Source organism: Marmota flaviventris, chromosome 17 (assembly GCF_047511675.1).
Source record: "Marmota flaviventris isolate mMarFla1 chromosome 17, mMarFla1.hap1, whole genome shotgun sequence".
NCBI classification, from domain to species: Eukaryota; Metazoa; Chordata; class Mammalia; order Rodentia; family Sciuridae; genus Marmota; species Marmota flaviventris.
The window spans coordinates 25,016,302-25,038,371 of record NC_092514.1 but is presented as its reverse complement, the minus strand read 5'-3'; the positions used below and the strand labels follow the sequence as shown (position 1 = coordinate 25,038,371).

Here is a 22,070-nt window from a genome sequence, read left to right as displayed (position 1 = left end):
GAGGGTGTGGCCTAAACTTCCGGGCCGGACACAAGAGGGGGCGGGGCTTACATTGGAAGGGCGCGGGATCCAAATGGAATTGGGGTTTATCAGGCAGGGATCCTGGGTGGGCCCGATAAACTGCATCCTGAACCCCGCGCCCTGCCCCCGGTATTCTACCCAGCACTGGCGTTGGGCGAGCAGGGCCCGCTGAAGGCGGGGCGAAGCCGAAGAGAAGGACTTCAGCGCAAGGAGGGGCGGGACCACAAGAAGGGGGCGGGGCTGGGGAGGGGGGGTACGAGTGTTTGTGTTGGAAAATCCAACTGCGCCACGGGGCGGAGCGGCCCCCCCAGCCCCGGCCTGGGAGAGGGGGGGCCCGCTCGACCCTCGGGAGACCTTGGGGACCCTAATCACCTGGGATCCCCCAGAACCAGGTAACGGGGAACTGCGAGGGCGTCTGGAAAGAGGGAAACCATCTCTGTACAAGGTGGGCGGGACGTGAGAGTCGCAAGAGGGTTAGAGCTTGGGATGGACGTTTGAGTCTCTGAAAAGGCTCTGGGAAGACCACCGGGGCGCAGGACATACGGGTTCCCCTGAAAAGAGTGAGGCGGGTGGGGGAAGAACTGGGAGGCGGATATCTTGGGTTCCAGATGTCAAGACGAGCCAGAAAGGATTTCCAGTCTCCCCTTGGGCTGGGATTTCCCCTTCCCGACACTGGGGTGGGGCGCGGCAGTCGTAATTGAAGGGCTAAACTAAAGGGCAGAGTTTGCAGTCAGGTCAATGCGATGGCCTATTGAGGTCAGATGTGGCCCTCCAGTCCTGTGACCATTTCGAGTCTCCCCCCAGTTCTTCCCACAGGTGGGGTATATAGTCGCGGCCCTCACCTTCCTACCAGGAACCCGGAGAGCCCCAGCGGTAGCCTTCCCCCCACTCCGCTGAACCTCCTTTCACACTCGGCTTCTCTTGCTCGCCTTCTCACTCCCCCCTAACCACCCCCCCCCCCGCCGCCCCGCGTCCTGCCCCTACTCTGCGGTTTTCGGTTTCCTAGCCCTCTCCCGGGTCGGGCCCATCTCAGTGCTGAACCTTTGCAGCATAGCCACGAGATGGCGAGGACGAGACACAGAAGTCCAGAACTGAAGGGCATGCAGGTGGGGGATGTGACCCTGAAAGCACTGAAGCCCCCCGCCTCGGCCTGAGGGAAAGATGGGCTGAGACTTCCTGTCATCTAGGACCCCTCACAGGAAATTATGGGTGGGAGAGCACTGGGCTTAGGGTGGGGAGGGGGCGGGGGACTCTTGTTTCAGCCTGGTTGAAACTGATTTAGTGGGGTGGGGAGGGGTACGCGGATTGGTTATGAAGCAACGCCATTCGCTTTCCTGTCTGCTGTGGCGTGTGGCTGTGTCTTGGGGTGGGGGCTGAAGAGAGCAGGGAGACTGTGGGGAAAGTCGAGGGCAGAACGTCTAGTTCCCGGGCACGGAGAACCCTGGGAAGATAGAAGGGAAGCTGCCAGATGCGGCGCGGCAGAAATGGACAAGGTGGTTTAAGGGAGGGAGGCGGAACCCTAGTCACTGATCTTAATTCGGCTCCCAGTCCCTTCCCGAGATTGCTTGCCCTGTTGCCAGAGTAACTGGAGAGCGAGACTCTGCAGCCAGATTCCCTAACTCTCTCTGCCCAATCCGCTGCAGCGGACGTGGTTGACGTCACGGCTCTAGGAGCCAATGGGGAGCGGGCATTATGGAACGACCGGAAGAGGGAGAGGGGGAAAAGGTGGTGGAAGGGAGGAGGTAGCTGCTCAGGATCTGCACGTGCACTCCCACACGCTCGCGCCCACCCCTCCCTCCGCCGCACGCGCCCGAACACCCCCTTGCGCCTGCGCGGGAGTCGGGCACTCCCCCTCCTACTGGTTTTGAGTGTTTGCAAAGTACCCTCTTCAGTTCCTTCTGACCCAGACGTTTGAGTCGGCCTGCACTCTTTTGCCGGGTCTCCACTGTTAATGCCCATCTTCGCATCGGAGGGCCAGCTACCTGTTTCCCACTACCCCCCCACCAGCTGGCGCCCCACACTCCCAGGTGGGCTGGGCGGAGCTGTGGTTTCCGGCCCCACATGCTGAGTCGCTGCCTTCCCGGGCTCTGGCTTAGGTTGCCTCCCCAAAAGAAAAGGAGCATGTACAGCGCCCCTTCCAGAGGCTTTGCCTCCCCAGGCCAGCTGTTGTTGGCGAAGGAAGGCGCTGCGGGAAGCCCCGTACGACCCAGGTGACGCTTCTCAAGCCGTCACGCCCATTCTTCGCGTGAATTCCTGCTCTTTGATGTGCCCCAAACCCCTCCCAATCCCTAACGTTTCCTCTTCACCCTCCCTAGTGTTCTTTGCACCTCTCTTGGCCCCTTTCGAACTGTCTGTCCCCGTATCCACTCGTCCTTTTCTGCTTCCCAGGGTTATATAACTCTTCCTCTCGCCGTGTCCTGATTTCAACTCCACTGACTCCGCCCTAGAACTGTACGGGAGGGGAGGGAGAGTTAGGGACCCAGACAGATTCCGACCGGCTGGGGCACAGGGGATCCCGCAGATAGGAGACGGAGCCCCGTGGGACCAGGCGCTTCGTCCCCCGCCTCCCGCCCCCACCAGAGATCTCGCCCTGGAGAAGGCACAGTATCCGAGGGGCGTGTCGTGACTCCCGTCAGAAATGTGGGTTGGGAGGTCAGGGCTGGAGGCGGAGAAGAGGAGGCAAGCGAGAAGCCCAAATCCCTAGGATTGGAGTCGTATTGGGGCCAAAAGAGATAAGGGCAGAACGCCTGGGTTCTTAGTCGGCTTTTCGGGTTCCCAGAATTCCTAAAGCTTTTTCCCAGGAAGCTTAGTCAGCGCCACCCCACCACCCCCATAGGGGTCAAAGGTCTGTGTTAGAGGTGGCCTAGGATGATGTCACCAGTGCACGTGCCCCGGGATGGTTGCCAGGCAATGAGGCCTCTTCCCCCTTCCATACCCTCCCACCTCTAACCTGAATCCAATCCCGGTCCCATGCCATCTCTTTCCCCTCTCCTTTCCCCTGGCCTTAGCATCCTGCAGGTGGGAAACCCTGGCATGGAGTTTTATGAGGGGGAGGGGCACGGGTGTGGTGTAGTTGAAAGACTTTGCCCCTAGTCTGGACTGAGAGAACCTTGGGTCACTTTCCCCTAGATTGACACCGGAGAGTTTCCTCTCCGGGTCCCTCCCTCCTTGAAAGAGCTTCCTACAAGCCTTTTTACTTTTCCACCTGCTGCATGGCCCAGATTCCTATTGCCCCCTTCCCTGTCTAGAGTTGAAGTGGGAGTGGTTGCAAGACATCTGCTCCTAGGAGAAGAGTTGTATGTGTGGGGATACACACCAGCTCATCTCTGACGTCCCCTTAACTGATGGCTCAATCCACTCCCCAAACTGAGAAAGGGTCAAAAATAGGTTTTTATTCTGTGTAGGCAGATGGATCAGTTTTGAGGCATCCCACTTGGAGAAGATGGACTTAGTGATAACTATGGCTGCCCTTCTCTGTTAAGTCCTGGGTTTGGTGGTGGTATTGGAAAAAAATAAGTATGTGTTTCCATGTGCCTTAGAGTTTGGACTCTTAGGACAGACCTGGATTCTAATCCCAATTCTTAGTGGCCATTGAGACTTGGAAAGGTCACAACCTACCAGAGCCCAAAATTCTTAATCTAGGAAATTTCAATATTAATACCCACCTCCCAGGCAGATGGGAGGGAAAAGATAATTTATACAAAGCACTTAGCACAGTGCCTGGCTCCGAATGAACATTGAATGAATGCTTGTTATGAAATACTTATTATTAAATAGTGTTAGTTGTTATTTTTATTATATTTGGTGGGCCTTCTCTAAACTAGCCATGACCTTAGGAGTTAGTTAGGGAGGAGTGGAGAGTTTGTGTAATCGTGTGTGTTTGTGTGTGTGTGTGTGTGATGGGGTGGGGTGCTGTGCTGGGGATTTGCTTTGCCTGTTCTGTGCACTTTATTTGATGAGGGCTTTAGTAAGACATGTATTCTTTCTTTAGTATTATAATTTTTTTCCCCTTTCGGAGAAGAAATAGCTAAGACTATTCCTTTGACTGTGAAAATAAAATAATCGTGCTGTGGTTGGTGATTTTGAAGCAAGACCCCAGTCTCCCCCACCCCCCATGTTGTTATCTGGAGCTTTTCATTTTGCAAAGGGACTCCACAGTTTCCCTAGCAGGGACTGGGCTAGGCTGAGGGGTGTGTAAAAGGTTGGAGTGGGTGGGTGGAGAGAGACTTGTGCTGGGGGCTGGGGGTGCTGGTAGTTAAAGGAAGAGACCGGAAGGGAGGAGGAGGGAGCCTGCTGGTGGGGAGGGAGGGAGGGGAGGAGGTGGAGGAGGAGGAGGAGGAGGAGGAGGAGGAGGAGGAGGGAGGGAGGGGGTTGGGGAGAGCCTGCTACAGTTCTTTGTTTGACTCCGGGACTCAGGGACGGGGAGGAGGAGGGAGGGAGGCAGAGGCTGCAAGCGCCGGGGCAGGCCCAGGAGGCAGAGGAGGGACCGTCTCCCCCGCCCCCCCAGCCCCCACTCCCCTCCCTGCTGCTTCCCCCCTCCCTACCCGGACTCTGGGGGCACCGCCGGGGGACAGACACCCAGCAGGTAACCCAGGCCAGGATCGCCCTCCCCCCTCTGATTTTCCTCCACACCCTCCTGGATGACCCCTTTCCCCCTTCCGTCTCCCCGATTTCCTCGGCCTTCTTTCCCTAGCCCTCCGGTTCCATCTCCCCCACTTGGGCTTGTCGTCTGCTGGCTGGCCGCACCACCCGCGGTCTCGGTCTCGTGCAGCCTGACTCCCTTCCTCTTGCTCCGCCTGTGCTCCCCAGGTCTGCCCGAGGCACCTTTCGGGGCTCTATCTTGCTGTTTCTCTGGGCTCTTCCCTTCAGACCTGTTCCCTGGGGCCCTGGGGGAGGAGATAGTCCTGTCCTTTTCTCCCCCCCCCCCAGTTCTCTGGCCCCCCTGCCCCCCTTTCTCTTTCTAAATGTCTCTAGGGGTGGGGAGAGAACCGGAATTTGGGGGGCCCTATGGAGGGGCAGGGGCTGTGTGTTGTTGGGAAAAGGGGAGGTGAGTGTGTATGGGGTGGAGAAGAGGAGCCGTTAGAGACCAAGATGCCTCTGTGTTGTCCCTTTAAATGGCCCTCACATTTCTGGGGACTCTTGTGTGTGTGTGTGTGGGGGGGCGGGTGTCTAGGCGCCTGTCTGGGGGGCAGGGCCCTTGGTTTGTCCACACAATCCGGGGTGGTAATGATTTAAAGGGACAGCCTTGGTGTGGCCGCTGCCACCCTGTGCCGGCAGGAGGGGGAGTCGGCAGGGCCTGTCTGGGGAGGCTTGGCTGGTGAACAGGGCATTTGAGGCTGTCTGTTGCAGGGCCTGCCAGGTCTGGGATGGTGCTGTGCTGGAAGGTACAAGGAGAGGTGACAGCCTGCCTGGGGGGTGCTTAGTCAGGACCCCACTTTTGGATCCATCTGTTCCTTGGCCAAAAATCCTTGAGTCTAAACTACGGAATCTGTTGGCCATCAGGTAGGGGACACCAGCAGGTCTACAGGTCAGCAGCCTGGCCTGGGTACTTTGGAGCTGGCCCTTCAGCTCCCCTTTTGTTGTTTGGTTCTGTGCACAAGAAAGCCCCAGCCCCTCCTCCAGATCCCCCTTCCTGTTCACATGCCCCCCCACACCCACCCACCCCAGCTGTTGGACAGATGAATTACAGCCTCCAGCTTGGGGCCAGGGCTGGTGAGGGATTAGAGCTCTGGGGTTGGCCCTTTAAATGGTTTTGGCCCCTCCCCCACTCTGGTGTCCAGATGCCCCTTACACACCCATCTGATTACCTTGGCTGCCCCTCACTCCTCATCTCAGTCTGTCCTCCTCACTTCCCTCTCTAGGCTAGACCCGAATGCCCCCTCCCCACTACACAATCACATGTACAAAGGCTGTCAACTGTACACATATACTCCCTAGTTCTGTATTCTGAGTCTCACTGTTCTGGAGGGTTCTAGCTTCAAGCTCCCTTTTCCAACAGAAGGACCTTACTTGCCTTGTTTTCCCAGCCTGCAGCTGACCACTGCCCTGGCTGAATGAGGGGCCTTGCTTGGGTCAGAAATAACACTTCCCTGGGGGCAGTGTCATCAGCAGCCATGGAGACTTGCAGCACATTGCATCATGGAGGCTGGGGGCCAGAGGCCTGAGTCTCTGGGGCAGGGGGAAGGATGGAGGCTAGAAGACCAGGGAATGGAGAGACTAGACTGGGAGTCCAACCAAATGTCTGGGTCTGTAGGGGCTGAAAACTGTGAAGAGGGGAGCAGAACACTTAAGCCCCTGAGGAGTGAGTCTGAGTTGAGGGTTAACTTGAGTTCTGACCCCTGGATGGACACCTGGTTCCTGGCCCTGGTCTTAGGTTAAAATATCTACTTCTTTTTTTCTGAGGGTTGGAAGGGAAGGGGTGGGCCTCTGTCACCTTCTTGGGCCACACAGAGGAAGGAGGTGATGGGGAAACAGGATATGTCCTTGGGGGTAGGATGGAGGGGGACTTGCAGCAGAGGCCACTTCCAGACTCAGGCCCAGAGTCATAGCTCTTACAGAGGAGGAAGGCTTCTCCCTGTTGGGCCCGTTCATCTAGTCTGGCCACCTGTGCTGCTCGCCAAGACCTGCCTGCACCCGCCTAGGGGAAGGGGAGGGGGCAGAGTCCAGAGGGTGGGGTTGACTGTTTGGTGTCTTGATAAGGAGAGTGGAACCTTTGGGAGGAAGAAAGACTGGAGGAAGAAGGTTTGCATGCCTTAGGTCCAGAACTGAGTCTGGCCTTGGTACTGCTGTCAGGGGCAGATGAAACTACTCTGAGGCTAGAGAGTCAGCAGGGGGGGTCCAGTCAGTTGGTGCCCATTGTAGACTTACATTCCATAGCATGCCCCCTTATCATCTGGTCAGGATGCCTCCTCAAGGGGAAGGTTGAGGATCCCTTTGGGGATGGCTTTTTCTGGTTGCCATGGAAACCAATTCTTCCATCTCATCTGACCACCAGAGCCAGGTTTCTCCTCAGTGAGGGGGGATAGGGAGCACAGAGAAACCTTCCAGTCTGGGAGACCCCCACTTCTAAATGACTTTTTTTCTTTTAGGTTCCCCCCAGGCACCATGCCAGCCCCATAACACTACCCACTCCACTGTGGTCTGCTGCACCCCACTGCTGGGGCACTGTTCTAATGAGACAGGGCACACCAAACTCCATCTGGTAAGTCTATTCCCTTGAGTGTGCACCAAGTCCAGCCCTGCACCCCATGTTTAAAAATTATCTGGATCATGCCAACTCCTCAGAATGGTCCAGTCCAACTCTGAGCTTCCCCCCACCTTGTGATGCTTGAGTGGTTCAGCCCTCCTGTTTTATGAAGCTCCCCTTGTCTCCTATGAATGGTTCAACCCTGCACTTCACCAACCTCTCTACTACCACCAAAAAAAATCTTCTACCCCATGCCAACTCAGCAACACAGTTGCTGATTGAATTAAGCTAGGATTTGCAAGTTGAAAGTAGATGTCAGATACCATGGAAGAATTCATTGGAGGGAGAGGGCTTTACTCCTGTAAGAGTTGTTGATAACTTGGCTTATGAAGGATGTTAGAAATTGAAGTGGAGAGATATTGGAGATCATTGCCCCAACACTGTTGTCATGGCGATCTTAGCATCTCATCTTTCCTTCCAAATCCCTTTCTGTCCCATGCATTTGCTCCCCACACCCAAAGTCCTAATCCTCATTTTGTTTCCCACCTTCCTTCTCCCAGTTCTGTCTGAGGCTCAGCTACATTCCCTTTTCCTTTATAGGAGAAAGAGATCTTGTCTAAGCCAGGGACTTAAGTTTCATGAGTGTGTGTTGCTCTTCCCCATTACTCACTGAGTTTCTTGAGTGGGACTGTTTTCTTTTATGTATCTCTCACTGTTTAGTATGACGGTTTGCACATTGGGGTGCCTCTGTGGATTTGTGTTGAATGAATGTGTTAACTGAATGAGCTTCATTGCCAAGAAACCTACGGCTTTTGAGATCTGCTGCACATCCTCCTACCCACACCTTCTCTGGAGCACATGAGACATTTGGGATGATAACAGAGGGTGAAGCTGAGAGGGAGGTTGGCCCAGACATGGCCTGTGAGGATAAGACCAAGGGAGAAGGAATAAGACAGAGGCAGCATAGAAGAGTGGCAAGAATGTTGCTCTGGAAAGCAGCTGTCCCAGTCACTTGCAGAATGACCTTGGTCAAGTTACCTAACTTCTTTGAGCCTCAATTTCCTCATGTGCAAAATGGGATAATCAGAGTGCTTCCAATAGTAAGTTTTGGGGAAGAGTTTTAAAAAAGTATGTAAAATGCTTATCAGTGCCTGGCATCTAATAAGTAGTCAATGAATGCGGCAATTATTGTCATAATGGGAGCTTCAGGGAGCTGTGAGGATAAGCAAGGATGTTAAGAAATGGGACAGAACTTGATTGAAAGCAGACAGACCCCCAAGTAATTGACTCACAGAAGGATCGCTGATTCTGCAAGACGTCAGGATTCAGGGGAGTGAGGCGCGGAGTCAGTAGGGTAAGCCTGCTCCAGTGTTTCCCTGACTCTGTTCAGGAACATGAAGGCAAGCACAGAAGGGCATGTGCAGAGACACACGTGATCACCCGAGTGATGCAGAGGCAGACCCAGACAAAAGACCGAGACAGGAGCCAGGCAGACACACAGACAGAGACAGCCCTGCGGAGTCATGTAGACAGGGATAAAGACAGGAACGCGTCAGACACAGGCACTGAGGAGACAAGATGAGCAGATATGCAGGTGCACGCGGAGACAGACACCGGGACTCACTGCCGACCTTGTCAGACAGATTGGTGAACACAGCGCCCAGTCAGAAGCAGACACAAGGCCCGCAGTGACACATAGCGGGCCGGGGCCAGCAGTGTCACTCCTTGATGGGAGGCGGGGAGGGGCCGGCGGCGGGGGAAGGCTGGGGAAGGGAATCCCGGGCGGGCGGTCTGCCCGGGTGGCTGAGTCACAGCGTAGCCTCCGCTGGCGGCCCTCCCCAACGCCTCCCCCTCTCCCAGGTAGGAAGCGAGTCTGTAACTCCTCGCTTCCACCAGGTAGAATAGACCGGGAGCGGGATGCAGCGGGGTCCTGGACCAACCCCACCTTGGGCTCATGCAGTCTGCTATCTGCTCGGTAAAAACCCCATTTGCAGGGTCTAGTCCTTGGCGGCACTGAGTCTGCATGGGCACGGCAGGCCTCTGACCATGCGTCCCGTGCGGCTCGGGCGCCGCGCGGAGGGGCTCCTCCACCTTAAGCCCAGAGAGAGTTAAGTGGGTGTGATTGATGGAGTGGTTCTCTCTTGGGGCTCTACCAGGAGGGGGTCGGTCAAAGTCCCGGAGTCCAGAGCCCGGATGGAGGGGGAGGAGCTGGGCTTTGCCGGGAGTGCCCGGATGGAGAGGGCGTGGTCTCTGCAGGAGTGGAATTAACCCCTTCAGAGCCGCTGACTCTGGGGATTGTGGGCCGGGTTGGGAGAGGCTGGAATGTCTGTCTCCGAAGTGTCACCCTCCCAACCTGGCTCTGGCCATGCGCGTCTACCTCTTGTCTGTCTTCAAGGAGTCTGTGGGTGTCTTGTCTTTGCGCCTGTCAGTGGTTGTCCTCTCCCTTTGGTTAGTATGGACACTGGGAGTCGGGGAGGGCTATTCCTACTCCGAAGCGAAAGTGGAGGTGAGAGTGTACTGCGACCCGACCGCCGGGGAACAGGTGTGAATGCGGCGGCGGGGCTGCCCGACGCGGGGAGGGGTTGTCATGAGAGAGACTAGAGGGGAAATTCCACCGGACCGGTGGTGAGCAGTGTGTGGGCTGAGGAGTTGTGTCTGTCTCTGACTGTGTGTCTGTGTGAGTTCGGGGAGGCGGGGGCTGAGTCAGTGGGAACTGGGGAAGAAGGTTTTCTGGGTGACTCACGCTCTGCCACCCCAAGCCTGAATCAGACCCTGAGGGAGGGCTGTGGGGGAGGGGGTGGGTGGGAGTTAGGCTTCTAGGTCCTGGGTGGGAACCAGGATCCGAGGTGGCTGGCAAAGTGAATGTGACTAGTATATAGGAAGTTTTGTCCTTAAGTGTGTGCTCTATAGTCCCAGGTGCCTGCGTAAGGGTTTGTGAATAAAGGTTGAAGATCAGGGGCTGGAGGGACAGAACTTGATAGTTTAGGGAAAGCTGAGTCAGTTCCCCGTGGGAAAGGGGAAGTGGCAGAGGGGAAGTGTCATCATCGCAGAAGGGGAAGCTTCATTTCCTGGTAACTGGTAGCGCCCTGGGCACCACTTCCCTAGCAGAGATCTGCTTCTGGTATCTTGTGTCCCAGGTCCCCATTTGCCCACGTCTGCTCCATGGGTCCCTGCAGGACTTGGGTGGGGGCAGCCAGCTTGGGCTCTGCTCGGCCACAGTGAAGTGTTTACTTGTTCCAGGACTTGGTTGCCTCTGGAGTGGAGAATTCTGACAAACTCCGAGGGTCCTTGGGGCGCAGGCACTCACCAGGGTTGGCCGCAGTGTGGCGCACCCTGACAGAGTGCTTCCCTGCAAACAGTCGACCTTGCCCCTGCGGGAGGGAGGGCTGTTTTCACCAGAAACCCTTCTGCCCTTGTGGGCTTGGTGGAAATTTCCCCACAGCGCAGACTTTAACGCAAAGGCGAACTTTCCAGCCGCCCCCAGCCCCTCGCCACATTCTCTCCCCCAGCTTCCTGCTCGGCTCTGGCTCCAGCTGGAGCGCTGGCCCCGCCCCCGCCGCTTTGTACTCGACTCTCAGCTCTCACAGCTCTTTGTACTCTAGACTCTCAATGGACCGATCCTGGGAGCGCAGCCGGCTTCCTACCTGGGAGAATGCGGGGTAGGCGCTGGGACTTAGTTCCTGGATTCAGAGAGCAAGAAGGAAGAGCTGAGGCTAAAAGGAAGGTGCCCAGGAGAGGGGAATGCTGTGTCTACTGTGGGTCACGCCAGCACCGAGGGCAAGGGGGGGGGGGGCGCGTGAGGGAGGAAGTGAAACGGGTTCTGGGTTCTTTAAGGGAGTAGGCGGTGAGAGTGGGACAAGGGTGATGTCACTGCTCGTCGGGCCCCGCCCTCATCCCTCCCGAAGGACACCCCCCCTCAGTACACTTACACACACCGCTTCCGCTGCGCAAGTAGCCACGTCACGGGCAACCCCCGAAATCCCCCCTCCCTCGGGGGGTGGGGGCCACGTGGGCCGTGGGGAACCGCGTGGCCCCGGCGGGGAAAGGGCATACAGGATACGGGAGCCACGCGAGAGGGGCCACTCGGGACCACGGTGCGCAACTTCTCAGAAGTTGGTGTTAAAGCGGTGTGGGGGGGTGTCTGGCTTGGGGGGTCGGTTGGTATTGAAGACCCAGAGAGCCAGGGGAAGTGGAGGAGCCAAAGGAATTGGTATGAGGTTGGAGACTTGACTGTTGTTTGGGACTGTGTCAGGCCTTGGGAGTGGAGCGCTCTTAGCGGCACGGATGGGTTTGGGTGTCTTAGTTGGCACGGCTGGCTAGCCCTAAGCAGTTCAAAGAGGGGCTGAGGGTGGTTGGCTCAGTCACTAGGTGAGGCAAAATGAGAATGGGAAGAGATGTCTTTGCGTTCTGGATCCATCTGCACCCCATCGGTCCTGCGGTGGCCAAGACCACGAATAGTTCCGTGGGTGCGTGAGACTCGCCGGTAACGCCATGCCTGCCCAAGCGTGCGACTCACCGTCCTCACCCGTGCCTGTTGTGCTTAGCCCACCTGCTTGTAGCTATTGCCCTACTACCCCGGGTATCACATCCGAGATGGGACCCTTGGTGGGAGCCGCGGGGTCACATCGGGGTCACCCCAGGCCGATCCCGTCTGACCGGCTCCTCTGCCCCTCCTCCCCAGGCGCTGCCTGCCGGGCTAACCTTGCTCCCATTGGTTCCAGCCGGGCTGTTACTGAGGCGGAGACACGGGTGATGATTGGCTTTCCGGGGAGAGAGGAAGTCCTGTGATTGGCCAGATCTCTGAAGCTCGCCCGACGCGTAAGAGGACGCTCCCACCGAGGCCGGGTAAGCACCAGCAACGTTGCGGGTTTGTGGGTCAGCAGGCATGTCCCAGGAGCTGAAACCTAGCAGGTAGTGCAACCACACAGTCGCCCCACAGTTGGCTCCCTGTCACTCCGAACTTATAGTGACACTACTTTTCAGGACTTCAGGGACCCTTAGGTCCTGTAGATCTCCCTCAGACTTCCTGCACAAAAAAGCAGACCTGGGGGTGCTACAGGCATTCCAACTCAACCCCTGGGCCCTGTGTGCTGGCCAGCTCACTGCACTCTTTTTGCCTCTTTCTGTAGAATTGGCTGTGAAAGGCTAGGGGCTGCCATCTGGGTACAGTGGGCACTCTTGTCAGAGCGGCTGGAGCCGGACCATCCTCCCAGCTTCCCAGAGAGCTGGGGCAGGGGGCCGTGCCCGATCTCCAGGGCTCCTGGGGCCACTGCTGACCTGGTAAGGGAAAAACTGGGCCTGGGTTGGCTGGGTGTACACTGGCAGCTCTGCTTTTGCCTCCAGTAAGAACACAATCTTATCCCCTACTTAGGCTGGATGCATCGGGCAGTGGACCCTCCAGGGGCCCGCACTGCACGGGAAGCCTTTGCCCTTGGGGGCCTGAGCTGTGCTGGGGCCTGGAGCTCCTGCCCGCCCCATCCCCCTCCTCGAGGCGCATGGCTGCCTGGAGGCAGGTAAGCACTTGAACTGTGTCTCCCAGCACTCTTCTTTCTATCTTCTCTACCCCTCAATCTCTGAAACATTCTGTATGGTTTCTGTCATTTCATGGGCCTCAGTACTATTTTCAGGGGCTCTTATTCCTTCTTGTGGTATATAATATAACCCTTCTCTTTCCAGATGCTCAGCCAGCATCGGGCAACCCCCACTCCCTGCTCCCCTACCTACTTCGCATGGCAGTAGCTCTGGACATCCCAACAAACCATACTATGCTCCAGGGTGAGTGGGGGATTCAAAAGTTCTGAAATGGGAAGTAAAGACTGGGACCTTGAAATATTTCCCTGAAGCCTAACCTTTCTGAATCCCTTCTATTCTTTAGGACACCCACCCCAAGACCCCTCCATGGAAAGCTGGAATCCTTGCATGGATGTGTGCAGGCATTGCTCCGGGAGCCAGCCCAGCCAGGACTGTGGGAACAGCTTGGGCAGCTGTACGAGTCAGAACATGACAGTGAGGAGGCTATACGTTGCTACCACAGCGCCCTTCGATATGGAGGAAGCTTCTCTGAGCTGGGGCCCCGCATTGGGCGACTACAGCAGGTGGGATGAGGCAGGACCTAGCTGGCTAAGAATGTGCCTTCTGTCTCAGTGCCCCCACCTTATGCCTTCTTCTGCCCTTTGACCCCTCAGGCTCAGCTCTGGAACTTTCATGCTGGCTCCTGCCAGCACAGAGCCAAGATCCTTCCTCCTCTGGAGCAAGTGTGGAACTTGCTGCACCTTGAGGTGAGGATGGGGATATAACATAACATATAACATAAGTGGGCTAGGGAAGAGGGCTGGGCTAGACCTGCACCCATACCATTGTCTCTCTTCATTTTGTCCTCAGCACAAGCGGAACTATGGAGCTAAGCGAGGGGGTCCGCCTGTGAAGCGAGCTGCCGAACCCCCAGTGGTGCAGCCTATTCCTCCTGCAGCACTTTCAGGACCCTCAGGGGAGGAGGGCCTCAGCCCTGGAGGCAAGCGTAGAAGAGGCTGCAGTTCTGAACAGGTATGGTTGTAGGTAGGCCAGCAGGCAGAGAGTACACAGGTCTGGAACAAGGAGTAAGATTTTCACACACTCTTTTCTTCTAGACTGGCCTTCCCCCAGGGCTGCCACTGCCTCCACCACCATTACCACCACCACCACCACCCCTGCCTGGCCTGGCTACGAACCCTCCATTTCAGCTGACCAAGCCAGGGCTATGGAGTACCTTGCATGGAGATACCTGGGGCCCCGACCGCAAGAGTTCAGCACCCCCAGAGCGCCAGGTGAGCCCAGGTTTCTTGTTTGAGGCCTTTTACCTATAAGTTCAGTACCTTCTATACATATCCTGCATCCTTATTTATCTCCCATAGGAACAGCGGCACTCGCTGCCTCACCCATATCCATACCCAGCTCCAGCCTACACTGCGCACCCCCCCAGCCACCGGCTGGTCCCGGCCACACCCCCAGGCCCCAGCCCCCGCCCCCCAGGAGCAGAGAGCCATGGCTGCCTGCCTGCCACCCGTCCCCCCGGAAGTGACCTTAGAGAGAGCAGAGTTCAGAGGTCGCGGATGGACTCCAGCGTTTCACCAGCAGCAACTACCGCCTGCGTGCCTTACGCCCCTTCCCGGCCCCCTGGCCTCCCCAGTACCACCAGCAGCAGCAGTAGCAGCAGCAGCAGCAACACCGGTCTTCGGGGTGTGGAGCCCAGTCCAGGCATTGTGAGTGATCACCTGTGGTGAAAGATGGGGTGAAGCTTTTATGAGGTGGCCAGAGCATCACTCTGACCACTCCATCCTATATTACAGCCTGGCGCTGACCATTACCAAACTCCTGCGCTGGAGGTCTCCCCTCACCAGGGTCGCCTAGGGTCCTCGGCACACAACAGTCGAAAACCGTTCTTGGCAGCTCCTGCTGCCACTCCCCACCTGTCCCTGCCACCTGGGCCCTCCTCTTCCCCTCCACCCCCCTGTCCCCGCCTCTTACGCCCACCCCCACCCCCTGCCTGGCTGAAGGGCCAGGCTTGCCGGACAGCCCGAGAGGATGGAGAGATCTTAGAAGAGCTCTTCTTTGGGGCTGAGGGGCCCCCTCGCCCTCCCCCACTTCCCCACCGAGAGGGCTTCTTAGGGCCTCCAGCCCCCCGCTTTTCTGTGGGCACTCAGGATTCTCACACCCCTCCCACTCCCTCAACCACCAGCAGTAGCAGCAGCAGCAGCAACAATGGCAGCCACAGCAGCAGCCCTACTGGGCCTGTGCCCTTCCCCCCACCTTATCTGGCCAGAAATATGGACTCCCTTCCCCGGCCACCCAGCCCAACATTAAGCCCCCAGGACCCACCTATTGCACCCCTGACTCTTGCCCTGCCTCCAACCCCTCCCTCCTCCTGCCACCAAAATACCTCAGGAAGCTTCAGGCGCTCGGAGAGCCCCCGGCCCAGGGTCTCCTTCCCAAAGACCCCCGAGGTGGGGCCAGGGCCACCCCCAGGCCCCCTGAGTAAAGCCCCCCAGCCTGTGCCTCCTGGGGTTGGGGAGCTGCCTGCAAGAGGCCCACGACTCTTTGATTTTCCCCCAACCCCGCTGGAGGACCAGTTTGAGGAGCCAGCTGAGTTCAAGATTCTACCCGATGGGCTGGCTAACATCATGAAGATGCTGGATGAATCAATTAGAAAGGAGGAGGAGCAGCAGCAGCAGGAGGCAGGCGTGGTCCTCCCACCCCCGCTGAAGGAACCCTTTGCATCTCTGCAGCCTCCATTCCCCAGCGACACAGTCCCAACCACCACTGCTGCCACAGCTGCTGCCACCACCACCACTACCACAACCACCACCACCACCACCACCCAGGAAGAGGAGAAGAAGCCACCACCAGCCCTGCCACCACCACCCCCCCTAGCCAAGTTCCCTCCACCTCCCCAGCCACAACCGCCACAGCCCCCACCACCCCCACCAGCCAACCCAGCCAGCTTGCTCAAATCCTTGGCTTCTGTGCTGGAGGGACAAAAGTACTGTTATCGGGGGCCTGGAACAGCTGTTTCCACCCGACCTGGGCCCTTGCCCACCACTCAGTATTCCCCTGGTCCCCCATCAGGTGCTACCGCCCCGCCACCCACCTCAGTGGTCCCTAGCGCCCAGGGCTCCCCACAGCCCTCTGCTTCCTCGTCATCTCAGTTCTCTACCTCAGGCGGGCCCTGGGCCCGGGAACGCAGGGCTGGTGAAGAGCCAGCTCCCGGCCCGGTGACCCCTGCCCAGCCGCCCCTACCCCTGCCACTGCCCCCTGCTCGCTCTGAGTCTGAGGTGCTAGAAGAGATCAGTCGGGCTTGTGAGACCCTTGTGGAGCGGGTGGGCCGGAGTGCTATCAACCCAGTGGACACAGCAGACCCAGTGGACAGTGGAACTGAGCGACTGATGCCTTCTGCACAGACCAAGGAGGAAAGTGGTGGGGTGGTGGCTGTGGTTGCAACAGGACCAGGCAGTGGCAAGCGGCGGCAGAAAGAACACCAGAAGGAGCACCAGAAGGAGCATCGTAGGCACAGGAGAGCCTGTAAGGACAGTGTGGGTCGGCGGCCCCGTGAGGGGAGGGCCAAAGCCAAGACCAAGACCCCCAAAGAAAAGAGCCGCCGGGTGCTAGGGAACCTGGACCTGCAGAGCGAGGAGATCCAGGGTCGGGAGAAGGCCCGTCCTGATCTTGGTGGGTCATCCAAGGCCAAGCCACCCACAGCTCCTGTCCCTCCGCCAACTCCTGCTCCCTCTGCCCAACCCACACCCCCGTCAGCCTCTGTCCCTGGAAAGAAGACTCGAGAGGAAGCTCCAGGGCCCCCAGGTGTCAGTCGTGCTGACATGCTAAAGTTGCGCTCACTTAGTGAGGGGCCCCCCAAGGAGCTGAAGATCCGGCTCATCAAGGTAGAAAGTGGTGACAAGGAGACCTTCATAGCCTCTGAGGTAGAAGAGCGGCGATTGCGCATGGCGGACCTCACCATTAGCCACTGTGCTGCTGATGTCGTGCGTGCCAGCAAGTGAGTTGGGTGCTCTTAACCCCGAGGCTGCAAACATGGCCAGGGATAGACTCCTCCCCATATTACCCTGATGTTTCTGTTTTCCTCCCACAGGAATGCCAAGGTAAAAGGGAAGTTTCGAGAGTCCTACCTTTCCCCTGCCCAGTCTGTGAAACCGAAGATCAACACTGAGGAGAAGCTGCCCCGGGAAAAACTTAACCCTCCTACACCCAGCATCTATGTATGTGAGCCATCTGTCCTCTTGGACAGTGTTAGGGTGGTTGGGGAGCTCAGAGCCTAGGGACAGGGCTCTGACTCCAGTTGTTCCTGGTCATCTCTCAGCTGGAGAGCAAACGGGATGCCTTCTCACCAGTGCTGCTGCAGTTTTGTACAGACCCCCGAAATCCCATCACAGTGATCCGGGGCCTGGCAGGCTCCCTGCGGCTCAGTGAGTATGGGGGTGTGCAGAAAGTATGGGGAAGACTACAAGGATCTGCGGTGTGGGGAACCCTTTGAAAATCCCCATAACTTGGAGAGTCAGGACAATGAATATAGAGTTTGCCTACTCAGTCACATGGAGACTATATTTGAATAGTGCTGAGTGATGTGTCAGCCAACTTCAGGCTTTTCTCCTGTTTTATCTGTCCCCAGCAGTGACCAAATGGGATGGGGATGTATCTCAGGGTCTACGTAGAATCACTTATGATTTTTTTTTCATGATTGAGAATGAGAGCTGGGGATATAGCTAAATGATAAAAGCACTTGCCCAGCACTGACTCCCCTTCCCCTGTTTAAAAAAAAAAAAAGATTGTAGACAACCCCGAGAGACCCGTGGTTTCTTTTTCAACCTTTCATTGTGAAAAATGTGAAACATGGAAATACAAAGGTCAATGCATTATACCCATACCCTTATCCCCACTGAGTTATTTGAAGCACATACCAGACTTTCATTTGACTAAATGTTTAATTGGACACAATGATAATTTAAGCTGCTGTTCACTGAGTACCTACTATGTGCCAAGTGCTGTGCACATGTCACATCCAGAGCTGAGGACTCTGGTTGAGGGGCTAAGGACCTGGAGCAGCTGTGGGAGGATTGGGGTTGGTGAGGATCCAGAGAGAGGCTAGCCCTGTCAGCCTCCTTTGGGGCTTGGGTTCTTGTCCATTCCTTTGGACTGAATTCTGCCAAACCTGTGTCCACCCTGTCAGAGACTTGAGTGGTAGGAAGGGAAAGGGTGAGTTGGGTCTTCAGTCCCTGTCCTTTGCCTCTGCCTGCCCACTCCCTGCTCTGCCCTTCCTTGCAGACTTAGGCCTCTTCTCCACCAAGACGCTGGTGGAGGCTAGTGGCGAGCACACCGTGGAGGTGCGCACACAAGTGCAGCAGCCCTCAGATGAGAACTGGGACCTGACCGGCACACGACAGATCTGGCCCTGTGAGAGCTCTCGTTCCCACACCACCATTGCCAAGTATGCACAGTACCAGGCCTCTTCCTTCCAGGAGTCATTACAGGTGATGGGGGAACGTGGGTAGAAGGAGGTGTGCTGGGATCAGAGGCTGCAGTGGGAGGGATTCAGAAAGGTCACTGATCCAGGAATGCCTGCCCCTCTGGCTGAGCAGGAAGAGAAGGAGAGTGAGGATGAGGAGTCGGAAGAGCCAGACAGCACCACAGGAACCCCTCCTAGGTAAGGAAGGCATTGTTGTGTCTCCTCCCTGAATGGCTCCTGTTCCCTGTGCTCTCCACCAACCTATGCTCTTGCTCCAACAGCAGTGCACCAGACCCGAAGAACCATCACATCATCAAATTTGGCACGAATATCGATCTATCTGATGCCAAACGGTCAGTGGGGTTGAGGCAGCAAAGTTGGGACAGGAGCGCTGCTGGGCAAGCAGTGTGGAGGGTACCCTCTCATTTGGGTTGCTCCCTCGCCCTGCAGGTGGAAGCCCCAGCTGCAGGAGCTGCTGAAGCTGCCCGCCTTCATGCGGGTAACATCCACAGGCAACATGCTCAGCCACGTGGGCCACACCATCCTGGGCATGAATACCGTACAGCTGTACATGAAAGTCCCGGGCAGTCGGACTCCAGGTGCGCTTCTCAGTGCTCACTGCTCAAGTGTACCAGAGGAGGGAGTAGCGGTGGCCCTTAGTCGTCAGCCAATAAAGGCAAAGGGCGGGGTTGCGCGGAACTTGGGCTGCTGTCAGGCCAATCATGCTGTTCTCTGTCTCCCTCTGCAGGCCACCAAGAGAACAACAATTTCTGCTCAGTCAACATTAACATTGGTCCTGGTGACTGCGAATGGTTCGCAGTGCACGAGCACTACTGGGAGACCATAAGCGCCTTCTGTGACCGGTGTGCACTGCCCCCTCTCTAGTCACCCTACTGCTTTCCGTTTTTGGGTCCCTAAGGACCTGACCCTTTGTCTGCCCACATTGCAGGCATGGCGTGGACTACTTGACGGGTTCCTGGTGGCCAATTCTGGATGACCTCTACGCTTCCAATATCCCTGTGTACCGCTTTGTGCAGCGCCCTGGAGACCTTGTGTGGATTAATGCAGGGACTGTGCACTGGGTGCAGGCCACCGGCTGGTGCAACAACATTGCCTGGAATGTGGGGCCCCTCACCGGTGAGAGGGTGGGGCCCGTGGAGTGTGAGCTCTGTTGGGAAGGAGTGGGCATGGAGGGTGGCCCATCTGCTAGGGAAGGGGCTCAGGCCTAGATGGCTGGGGGCTGTTTGAGAATATGTGGTGACTCCCTCTGACCTGCAGCCTATCAGTACCAGCTGGCCCTGGAACGATATGAGTGGAACGAGGTGAAGAACGTCAAATCCATTGTGCCCATGATTCATGTGTCCTGGAATGTGGCGCGCACTGTCAAAATCAGCGACCCCGACTTGTTCAAGATGATCAAGTGAGGGCCCTGTTTGGGGTGGGAGCCCACCTCCACCTGATCTAGTCCCTGACTTTGTTCTTGGTATCTGATGTTACTCTACTCTTTATCTGTTTCTCTGTCCATGCCTACCATGTGCCTACAGTGTTACTGTGTTGGGGAGACTGGCAAAGTTCCTGGTCTCAGGACTTTCATTTTCTAAGTAGATAAAACAGGCAAAACTATTTGAAATTTCTTTCTTTCTTCTTTTCTTTTTGTGGAGCTGGGGATTGAGGCCCTGGAGTAGGTCAGGTTAGGCAAACATTCTACCACTGAGGTACATCCCCTGGCCTTTGAAATTTAAACTGACAGATGCTTAGGACAGGGGAGGTGACCCAGCCATGGAGAGGGAAGACTCCCCACGAGAAGTCTATGGGGCTGTCTGAGCTCTTAACCCATCTGCCCCTGCTGCAGCCTGGCCTCAACATTTCCTCCTGGCCCCTCCCAAGGTTCTGCCTCCTGCAATCCATGAAGCACTGCCAGGTGCAACGTGAGAGCCTGGTGCGAGCAGGGAAGAAGATAGCTTACCAGGGCCGAGTCAAGGACGAGCCCGCCTACTACTGCAACGAGTGCGATGTGAGTGAAGCGTTCTTCCTCTCATTTGCCCGGAGGAGGTGTCCACTGTGGCCAGCCCTCTTTGTGACTGCCAGTTTGTCCCGACCAGGTGGAGGTATTCAACATCCTGTTCGTGACGAGTGAGAACGGCAGCCGAAACACGTACCTGGTGCACTGCGAGGGCTGTGCGCGCCGCCGCAGCGCGGGCCTACAGGGCGTCGTGGTGCTGGAGCAGTACCGCACTGAGGAGCTGGCTCAGGCCTACGACGCCTTCACGCTGGTGAGCGCGGGCGCGGATGAGGGGCTGAGGAGGAGACTTGGGCGGGTGGCCTGGGGACCCGCTCAGCGTCAACCGCTGAGCCCCCGCCGCTTTTCTCTCCGCAGGCCCCCGCCAGCTCGTCGCGATGAAGCCGGATGCCCCGCTCGCCCGCCCGCCCCTCTGTAGGGCGCCGCGGGGCCACCAGCACATGCCTGGGCTGGACCTAGGTCCCGCCTTTGGCCGGGAAGGGGGTTGGGCCCAGCCCTTCCACCCTATTGGCAGCTCCCCTCACTTAATTTATTAAGAAAAAAAAATTTTTTTAAACAAATATGAGGAAAAAAGGAAAAAAAAATGGGAGACGGGGGAGGGGGCTGGCAGCCCCTTGTCCACCAGCGCCTCCCCTCACCGACTTTGGCCTTTCTAGCAACAGACACAAGGACCAGGCTCCGGCGGCGGCGGGGGTCACATACGGGTTCCCTCACGCCTGCCAGTCGCCCGCCCGCCCGCTGATGCACGGGGCTCGTGTATGTACATAAACGTTAAGGCAGCCGAGGTTTTTAATGAGATTCTTTCTATGGGCTTTACCCCTCCCCCAGAACCTCCTTTTTTTTTTTTTTTTTTACTTCCAATGCTAGCTGTGACCCCCTGTACATGTCTGTTTATTCACTTGGTTATGATTTGTATTTTTTTGTTTGTTTTTGGTTTTTAATTTATAACAGTCCCACTCACCTCTATTTATTCATTTTTGGGAAAACCCAACCTCCCGCTACCCCCAAGCCATCCCACCCGCCCCTCCGGGGACTGCCCGCCCCTGGGCTCTCCCCCCACCCCAATGTGTGTCCTCCGGGCTCGGCCCGTCGGTCTCCGCCCGCCCGTCCGTCCGTGGCTCCAGCCGGGCTCTCATGGTGCTCAAACCAGCTCCCCTCCCCTACGTCCTGCACTTTCTCGGACCAGTCCCCCACTCCCGACCTGACCCCAACCCCGCCTGAGGGTGAGCGACTCCTGTACTGTAGGGGAAGAAGTGGGAACTGAAATGGTATTTTGTAAAAAAATAAATAAATAAATAAATAAATAAAAAATTTAAAAGTTTTAAAGAAAGAACTATGAGGAAAAGGAACCCCGTCCTCCCCAGCCCCGGCCAATTTTTAAAACAAGACCTTCACCTTCACCCCCATTTTCTTTTTAAGTGTGAAACAGCCCAAGCCCAGGACCTCACTGGGGCTGGGACACCCCAGGACGAGCTTCTCTGGGGCTCTGTTTTTCTTTTCTTGTTTTTTTTTTCCCTCCCCGCTGGGGCTGTGGTGGGGTGGGGGGTTTACAGTCCCGCCCCCTCGCACTGCACTGTCTCTCTGCCCTTGGGGCAGAGGGGTCTTCCCAACCCTATTCCTATTTTCGGTGATTTTTTTGTGTGAGATTATTAATATTAAAAATAAAAGAAGAAAGAAAATCCTGTTTTGATAACGTGCTGGTGATAGCAGGGGAGAGTACTGGGAGGAGGGCCGCAAGAAAGTGATTGATGGGGAGGAACTGCACAGGCCTTGACAAGGGCGAACCCCTCCCGGAGGCGCCTGTGGAATGTCCAGAGCTCTGGACCGCTCCTTGGGATGGGGGTGCCTAATCC

At 56.8% G+C, this 22,070-nt stretch overlaps 1 protein-coding gene across 1 annotated transcript; it reads left to right on the top strand.

Annotated features, from left to right (window-relative positions):
* Positions 1 to 6,471: 6,471 nt before the first annotated feature.
* Positions 6,472 to 21,896, top strand: Kdm6b (lysine demethylase 6B). Its single transcript, XM_071603458.1, is given in 23 exon segments — positions 6,472 to 7,222; positions 11,929 to 12,052; positions 12,337 to 12,487; positions 12,579 to 12,720; positions 12,884 to 12,982; positions 13,083 to 13,302; positions 13,393 to 13,485; positions 13,589 to 13,750; positions 13,834 to 14,010; positions 14,098 to 14,445; positions 14,533 to 16,733; positions 16,827 to 16,953; positions 17,055 to 17,160; positions 18,017 to 18,222; positions 18,331 to 18,395; positions 18,479 to 18,550; positions 18,648 to 18,796; positions 18,946 to 19,060; positions 19,147 to 19,334; positions 19,476 to 19,617; positions 20,085 to 20,211; positions 20,300 to 20,513; positions 20,516 to 21,896. Coding segments are annotated over 20 exon segments (5,031 nt in total). The 5' UTR covers positions 6,472 to 7,222; positions 11,929 to 12,052; positions 12,337 to 12,487; positions 12,579 to 12,583; the 3' UTR covers positions 20,599 to 21,896.
* Positions 21,897 to 22,070: the final 174 nt, after the last annotated feature.